Raw genomic sequence first — 9,240 nt, forward strand, 5'->3', positions numbered from 1 at the left:
ACTCGAACGTACGGAAAACTCAACATTCTGAAAAACATTCCGTTTCATTACTAATTTGAAATGAGTAAATAAGTTTTAACAAAACCTACTCCGACTTGTTTATCGAAAGTGTAATTCGAACAGAATTTTGTTTAAGAAGTGAAAATAATTCAATAAAAAAAGGCGCATTTCAATTTAGAGCATTGAATTAAAACGCGCTTGAAATTTAATCGCCAAAGTTTAACTTACTCTACAATATTTGCCTTCGATTTTTGATGAATGGGTGGATGGGTTTGTGTTAATTAACTTTACATTTATCGAATGAATGTGTTTGACAACTGAGTTGATTCAAATTGTGCTTTGACATGAGAACAAAAAGTATGCCTCTCTATCAAGCTTCATCAAATTGTCGTGAAAATTTAAAAGCCGCGGAACAATATCGAAACATAATGGAAACTAAATTAAACCTTTGTGTATCTACATCTTCTTGGTTGGTTGAGCTTGTTGGAACATGAATAGGTGCAATTAAAATTTCAATTCGTGATGTATGTACCTATTTTTTGTTTTTACTGTAGCCTTACGGACATTAGATCTCCAGACTTTACCTACTTCTGTACCCATGACTGATGTCGACTTTCTGCATAATTTTTGTGATAAAGTATAGATATATAAATTCCTAAAAGCTAACATTCGTGGTGATCCCTTTTAGGAAGTACGACGTTAGGATCTTTGAAAACCGGCGCATCGGTTGCCTCGTCGGTCAAAGTGAAAAGTAAACTACTTGATGCGCGCGCAGGCGCCAGAGTAGGTTGAAACTCCAGCGTTGAAACAGTGGAGCGCAAAACATTATAGTCCATTGTGTGCATCGTAACATCTTGGGAATGGAGCGATGAGGCAAATAATGGCGCCATGGACGCGTGCTGGCGCCTCCAGTTGCTGTTCAAAACGTATTCGTGGAAGTCACAGTCGTACAAGGGGTGTTCGAACAATTTTTCGGAGTACTCCTCCGAAGTTATTATCGAAGTTAGCAATAAATAAGAGCTATAACACACATAGTGCTCCTCAACGCTTGGCTTATACATGGTATTTAGCAAATGAAGGAACATTTTGTCAATTTCCACTGGAAAATGTCCTCTATCTGACCAGAACTGTAGAAGCTTTTCTTGAACCACCAACTCTTTGTCAACCAGACCTTGCAGTAAAACATCCTTCGACAGCTCGGTGAGGTCTTGCGAAAAGGAATTTAACTCTAATTTGTGAGTGCTGTATGTGGTAATGAAAATATCAAACATAATTGTTCGACACAATGTAAATGTGTGGGTGACAAATTTAGAAACGTGCCTCAGAATGTCCAACAGTAAGTTCGCTCGTAGGTAGTTGACCGATTTCTCGATGATTTGTAAGGTCAGCAGTTGAGTTTCTAAATTTTCATCGAGCAATAATGACTGAAAATCTAACGAGGATAACTCATTGATGTTGTGCATTACATCAATGCGCGAAAGAAATATGTTTAGGTAGATGTTTTTAAAATTGCCATGAACATGATTTAGCTTTGACGTTAGTTTGCACAAATACTTATCAGCAATGGGGGCGTAGTGTAGGGCAATTCCTTGAATACAATAAGCAAACTTGTCGTCATTAGACGACAATTTCGCAATACACTTGTGCAGGTATTCCTTGAACCTTTCGAACGATGCACTGAGGTTGTGATCTTGGCTAACAAAGTTGAGCGACATTCCTAAGACTTCGGAACAAGGTTGATACACTGCGCGGTGGTCATTCCTCAAGACTTTGCAGAGCGCCATTAAAAAATCCTTAAATGCTCCTGTACGCCAGGGCGCAATATTATTGGCTAAAACGGTTGCTGCCAAATGAACGCCTATATCCAATTTTTGCGAATTTTCTGGTAACTGTAGCTTTTCGTATATCACATCATGCGGTATACTTATACAAGTCTTCCATGTCTCAATTATTAATTTGATCAGTTCCAAGTTGTACTTAAAAACACTACGAACATCAGTGTCGCAATTGCGCATTAAGAAACTCAACAATTCGGATGTACGCTCAACATCTTCGGTTGGAAGTGTAATACTTGCCCATGAGGTTAACATAACGACCTACAACAACACTATTTTACAAAAACAAGAGGGAAGAGTAGTTAAATAGGAGAGTTCTGGCACAATGTAAATCTCCATAAGCGCAGTGTATTTCTATGTTGGTTTTCGATGACAAAAACTCACTTTTTGGTCAGGTCGTGATTGCGGTGTTTTTTGTGGGGTTGTCGATTGTGTATGTGGTTGCAAATGTGTTTAGAGGTTTGTGGATGTATGGGGGGGGGGGATTATTGATAAAAGGGGTTGGATGGAAAAATAGAGGGTGTAAACCTCAATAATGTATTTCTTATAGGTGACGTCATTTGCAGTGTTTTTTGTGGGGTTGTTAGGTAGTAGATATGTGGAGGGTAGTTGTGTGTTAAGGGTAGTAAGATTGTGGAATATTTAGGGCTTCTTCCGCAAATTTTGTTGTTGAAAACGCTTAATTAAGGTGCCCTCTAGCCATTTTTTTCAACTTCACGATCGTACCTGGGGGGATTAATAACGCCACGTAACCGTTAGATTCTCTGAAACACGATTCAGTGGTTTTAAGATGCTTTCATTGTTTAAACTGTAATATAAACTTGAAATACGTTATTTGAAATTGATGTCCTATATTATTTAAAAAAGGAAGTATAGTTCTCTAAAAATTCAAGTGGTTCTTATTTGTTTGTAATTCAAACTATAGATATACTTTGTTTCAATAACACTTTATAAATCACATAATTGACGGGTCCGTTAACTTGGCCCCGTTATTTCCGGAAGTGCGTCCATTTTGAAAATATTTTACATCGATTCGGCCTTCGGAGTAACTGATAAATACAAATTTTTAAAAACCTACCTATTTTACTTTCCCAGAATCGTTTAACTAAAGCTCCCAAAAAAACACCCTGTATAGTGATTCTGAAACACTATAATGGCGCCAAGATTTTTGTTTACGGCACATTTTAGCGCATGATGAAAGGTAAATTTTGAAAACGTTAAGTTAGCCCCCCCCACTTTTTAAAAATTTTTTATGGCTTAACCGTAGTGGCGCTAGCTTTAATTCAAGTGGCGCAATTGAGCTCATAACCAGATGTATCAAGTGGCACAAATACCGGTAGCAAAATGCGTTATGGGGGATTCCGCGTTCACTTGCCCCCCCCTCCCCCAATATAATAATAATTATAATAATTTATTTTATTTTTTTTTTGTATATATAAGTGTATATGGTTACAATAACTTTGCAAAAGAAAAATAAAATAATGGTACCCACAAAAGCAGAGCTTGTGCGTGGGGGTTCAAGCATGGTATACACCGAATTGAAACAAAACAAAAAAAAACAAAAAAAAATAAAATAAAAAATAAACATGGACCAAATGTAAAAATAAAGACTGACTGATGCTCACCCTTTACCCTATATCATATCAATAACAACGCTTATAAAATTCTTTCCTATTTAAAATAAATTTTTTGACACTATTTTTGAAACTATTGAGGGAAGTTTTTTTTTTATATCCTCAGGCAAAATGTTAAAAAATCTAGAAAATAAATAAGAAATAGATTTTTGACCAATCCTTTTTCTGGCTGCACATGTTACTATATTACTCCGGTGACTTAATCTAGTGAAATGCGGATGGCAGATAAAGTTTGCTAAATGTTTTTCACGGAATTGTTTCATTACTATTTTATAGAAAAAAAGTTGTTTGATGTCGTATACACCCGCCTCTTCGTATAACAAACTAGAAGAATACAAGCGACTCTTTTTATAGATTATTTTAAGAAACCTTTTTTGTAAGACTTATAACTTGTAGAGTAACGTTCGGTAAGCGCTACCCCATACGACAATTCCGTACGAGATTCGCGACTGAACTAATCCATAATAAATGGTTTTCATTTCCAGTTCACCTAAAAAATTGGATAAGTATTTAAATTTATATAGTAACGGCCGTAAATTGTTCAACACGTGATTAACATGGGTATTCCACTTTAAGTTCGAGTCTACTGCTATTCCCAAATACGTGGTGCTAGTCGCAACCCGAATGTTTATCATACTGCCATGATTATTAATTTGAATGCTGTCAAATGTTGGTAACGATTTAGCATTGCAGGAAAATGGGATTATCACAGTTTTGTCATAATTTATGGTTAATAATTTATGATGAAAACTATCAATAATTTTATTAAAATCATGTTTTACGCAGTTTTCAAGATAGGTCCAAGAAGAGTGATTGTACAACACAACTGTATCATCAGCAAAACTAAATACTTTACCACTAGTGTGAATGTCAAGTATGTTATTAATATAGATATTAAAAAGAATTGGTCCCAGCACAGTGCCTTGAGGAACCCCATATTGCACTACCTCTGTGTTACTCAAACTGTTACCTATTTTGACAATCTGTCGTCTGTTCGCAAGATAAGACTGCATGAGATTAAATGCGACATTTAAGGATAACCAAAAAACAATAATGGCGCAAAGATATCTTTTTACGGCGCATTTCAGCGCATACCTGAGAGTACAATTTCGTATGAAAAGATGTTAAAAAAAGTAACTTTTAAAAACGTTAAGTTGGCCCCCCCACTTTTTGAAAATTTGTCACGGCTTAACCGTAATGGCGCTAGCTTTAATGCAAGTGGCGCAATTCAGCGCATAACCAAATGTATCAGGTGACCTAGTTACAAGGGACAAAATACGTACGGGGGGGCTACGTTCACTTGGCCCCTCCCCCCAAATGTTTTTTCGGATTTCTAAAAAACGATAATGGCGCAAGTTATTATCGGTGGCGCATATGAGCGCATAACGAGGGCATTGATTTCAAAATAATACGACTATCAAATCTCCCAGTGGGGGGGGGGGGCAAGTTAACGGACCCATAATTGACAAAACACGTTTTTACTACTAATTAAATCAATCTGAGCAAATAGGAGAAAGAAAATCGTATTAACACTTTTTTGTAAAGAGTAAAAAACATTGCATATTTCTTGAAATAAATTTTAGTTATGGTATAAACGCTTTTAATTGGTTGGAGTGGAAGGGGAGGGGAGAGGCGTCGATTTCTAGGGGCCCATAGGCGCAAAATATGTAGATCCGGCTCTGGTTGCAGTGTTATCGATAATAATCGAATATAATATCGATAGCACAATAAACGGCGAAAGTGTAAAATTATGAGAAGCGGAAAAAAGATGTTTTGCTATAACTGTCTTTGTAAGAGACAGAAAAAATTCCTTCCTTAGCGCAAGCCTCGACGCTATAACGAACCACGAACCAAATGACAGAAAAAGTAGAACAATAGCTCTTAATATAAAAAAACTGAAAGTGACACAGCCGTAAATACGGACGGGCGCACAAAGTGACCGCAGTACCAATTTTTTTATTTTTGTAGAAATTCGCTGACCCTGCGTACGCGCAGTCCATTTTTGAACATAGTTTTTTAATGTTCTTTTACAAGAAGCATCATCTGTTAAAATTTCAGAAAAATTGGTCCATAAATAAAAAAGTTGAATTTACGCATGCGCAATCCATTTTTTAAATAGGGTGAGTTTTAGTATGGGGATCTCGTAAACCGTAAGAGATACAAGGTCGCTTAAATTAGCACATGTCATTTTCAAAAATGAGCTGGCGTTCATTTACTTTCAAAGATATCAAAAAATAGTTTTAACAAACCCTTAGTAATTTATTTTCAGCTTTCTTATGGTGCTAAACTATAATTTTTATCAATTGTGAGTGTCGAGTGAATCGCGTTAACTTTCTTATTTCTATGGACGCCATATTAGATTTTTATGTCATTTGATAGACAAAAAATTACAAAATCAGCGATACTAAACACTTGCCTCGAAGTTTACCATGTATTTCCTATGGCAATAATTCCATGGCTGACTGTGATCAAAATCAAATTCATTCATTTATTGTCTTGCATAGTCACCATATCGACACGGCCATGGAATTATTGCCATAAGAAATACATTGTAAACTTCGAAGTAAAAATGTAAGATTGAATCCCTAATGAAATACTAAGTGTTTAGTATCGCTGTTTTGTAATTTTTTTCTCTATCGAGTGACATAAAAATGCAATATGGCGTCCATAAGAAATTTGATGTGATTTACTCGAAACTCACGTGATAAAAATTTATTTTATTGTTTATAGATTATAGTCTGCATGTAAAATTAATATTAACGAAGAAATAAGATATATTCCATACTTCTAACTAACCCTGTATATAATATTTTTAATTTTATAAGTTTAATGGTTCTATAAGTATTATAAACGCTATTTGAAAGTCGACTAGTAATAATTATTTGAAAAATAATAATGTCCATTGCGCGTTCGCGTATTCCTAAAGTCGCATTATTTACTAAAACTGCTGAAAAAAAAACAAAAGACCATTTCTTTAAAAATTCCTTCTGAAAAACATTGTATTCATTCGATATATGTGATACAATTTTACCAACAACAAAAAAGTTTCTCGCGTGGTGAATTTTGCTCTGCGCGGATAATTAATGCACGATTTTGTGGGCCCTGTTAAATGTACACTTATACCAGTTAAGGCATTATACAGGGGACCCCTCGGATCATCATTCCTTTACCATAAAAGATACCGAAAAAAGTCTGAGAGCAAAATTGTACACATTTACCGTCGCCACATTTCTAAAATATTTTTGATCACCGGGGGCGTGCTATATTCCAGTGGCGTATCAAACTTGCATTTTTTTAAATGGAACACCCCCATATTTTATTTCTGATTTGGAGAGTACTTACTTTTTTATGTAACAGGTTATACCCCTAACTTAACGATTTCGCTCTTATAACCTTTTTTCGTTGAACCTCTTCCAGTCACATAATTTTTTAGGTACTTTATCAAAAAAATAAAATTTTTGATTGACCTTCGCTAAGCGTCATATTTAAAAAAATTTTAAATGGCACCCCCATAAACAAATGATGTGTCTGATGGGTAGCCAAAACCAAATTTTCCACTAATATACCTGAAAATACCAGAAAAAATGCTCTATCAAATAACATAAAAAGTAAAAATGGCTACCATAAGAAAAAACAAAGTTGATGATGGTTAATCGGAGACGAAATGTCGGACTTAAAATTTAAAACTAACATCTTGTAGATGGAAAAAAAGTGGCCATAATAATGTGCCATTTATTTTGAAATATCTTTTTAAATAACTTTGGTAAAAATAAAAAGGTACCCTTTTCAACAACCACCCCCCATACATTTACAACCCCACCAAAAACACCGCAATCAAGACCCGATCAAAAAGTGAGTTTTTGTCATCGAAATCCTCCATAAGAAACACAATGCGCTTATGGAGATTTACATTGTGCCAGAACTCGCCTTGTTTAACTACTGGTAAGACAGACTCACCATATCGTTAATGAAAAAGTTAATGGAGTTTCCAAAAACACAATCAGTAATTGCTTGAATTATCGGACCGTACAAATACTTGGCGAAGTACTTGAAAGTATCTTGGGAGTTGTGAATTACTTTTATTAAAAAGATCTTTACATTCTTATGCACGTCGGACATCAACACATTCCTCACTGCCTTAAGCCATGGAGGCATGGCGACGTCTTCGGTATCCAAGGGTAAAAGACCAATATCGGCCATATGCTGGAATAATCCGCAAACGGACGCCATGCACTCGTGCAAATTGATCTCCACACCTTCCAAAACAACCTCCCGTTCGCAAAAAGCACCACTTTCGGCCTTGGTCGATTGCTCATCGGACTGACTTCTCAGCACGGAATGCGTGAAGTCAAATTTAGTTATATCCTCGCTTAAAGTACTGTTGAATAGGTGCTGCGAAGGCATGTACTTCACCGAAGAGAAGTCGGGGTTGGTTTTCCGTTTTTCATCCGCCATTGAGCGCCGTATGTTAACCACACTCTTCCTTAACGAAGGAATCGTGTCGAAGTCGATTGCGAAATTGTACAGCCGGTCAGTGTCAACAATCTTCGACCAAAGAGTTTCTCGGTTAAAAAGTAAATTGTAAAAGGTCAAATCTGTCTGGGTGTTACTAATTATAGAAATTAAGGCGTTGTAAGCGTGGCACTGATACAAACGGAAGAAGTGTTTGCTTGCATCGTCTACGTTTGTTTCCTTTCCAATTTGTATAATCAGACCTGTGATTGTTTTCAACATTTTCTTTTCGGAAGGGGGAACTTCGGGAAACGCAGCTTTGGAGATGTTACACGAATTATTTTGGAAATTATCTATGGCGATTCTCAAAAACAAAACTTCCATCAGAATGCACAGTATTGTTTTCATAGCCACATTGTCGGTGTCGAAACTAGTGATGAAGAAGCCAATATTGGTAACAAAAAATGATTCGAAAACATCATAATGGCAAGTCTGCAACAAGACTGAAAGTATATCCTTAGCCAACAAGTAGCGCTGGAAATATGTGAATGTCGATGAGTCTGAAGACATTGCGTATACTGAGTTGATGGAATACAGTTGCTCGTCACTCGAATTATGTCGGAAAAATAATTTCAATCCGGTATCAACTTTGATTTCTTGGTTTATGTAGGGTGTAGTAGCGTAAATGGTGGCAACGTACTTTAGTAGAAGTTTTGACTTTGAAGATCTCATGGAATCCACGAGTTTTTTAAACGTTGTAAACAGTAATAGCTTATTTTTCGTACCTCCCTCTTCGTTGTAATAAACATCGTTGATATTTTGCAGAGCGTTACTGAAAATTAATAAATGTTAAGGATAAGGACATTTTGTTAGATATTTTAAATGCCATTCACCATCAAACTGTCAAAAAATTCCTAAGATATGTCAGAAAAATCTCCCGTAAAAAAAAGTACACACTATAGTGTTGAGTAGCATTTTTGATTACGAATTCAACGATAACCCAAAAAAAACAAAAGTTGGAAACTGTTGGTTTCAACAAGATGGTGCACCCGCGCACAATGCCCTAATCGTAAGATACCTATGGGACAAATTTCGTGGAAAATAGAAAACTTGTCCGATAGGTATTTTCTCAAAAAATTCTGAGTGCGAGTGACTCAGACGAGGACTCAGAAGTCCCACTCAAAAGTACGTTTTTTTCTAAATAGTTCATGGGAAAGTCGTTTTTCATACGGCAGTTGTAACGTGAATGGAAAAATGACAAAGAGTCACGTGGAGCGTGGTGTAACGGGTGGTGGCTTTAGAATTAAACGGTACTTCTT

At 36.1% G+C, this 9,240-nt stretch overlaps 1 protein-coding gene across 1 annotated transcript; it reads right to left on the reverse strand.

The window, feature by feature from the left end:
- Nucleotides 1–662: 662 nt before the first annotated feature.
- On the reverse strand, nt 663–8,748 carry LOC116170745 (DNA-dependent protein kinase catalytic subunit-like). The gene is made up of 2 exons (XM_031487249.1): nt 7,427–8,748; nt 663–2,096 (listed from the first exon to the last, which is right to left on the reverse strand). The coding sequence occupies exons 1-2, from the start codon at nt 8,651–8,653 to the stop codon at nt 663–665; spliced, it is 2,661 nt and encodes an 886-aa protein (XP_031343109.1). The 5' UTR covers nt 8,654–8,748.
- Nucleotides 8,749–9,240: the final 492 nt, after the last annotated feature.

Source organism: Photinus pyralis, unplaced genomic scaffold (assembly GCF_008802855.1).
Source record: "Photinus pyralis isolate 1611_PpyrPB1 unplaced genomic scaffold, Ppyr1.3 Ppyr1.4_LG5, whole genome shotgun sequence".
Classification (NCBI taxonomy): domain Eukaryota; kingdom Metazoa; phylum Arthropoda; class Insecta; order Coleoptera; family Lampyridae; genus Photinus; species Photinus pyralis.

Bases quoted from the DNA above. Each gene is read 5' to 3' on its own strand.
- LOC116170745 (XM_031487249.1), bottom strand. From the start codon at position 8,653: ATGAGATCTTCAAAGTCAAAACTTCTACTAAAGTACGTTGCCACCATT. The intron at 2,097-7,426 runs GTGAGTCTGTCT...GTGTTGTTGTAG, and splicing joins ACTTTTTCATTAACGATATG to GTCGTTATGTTAACCTCATG.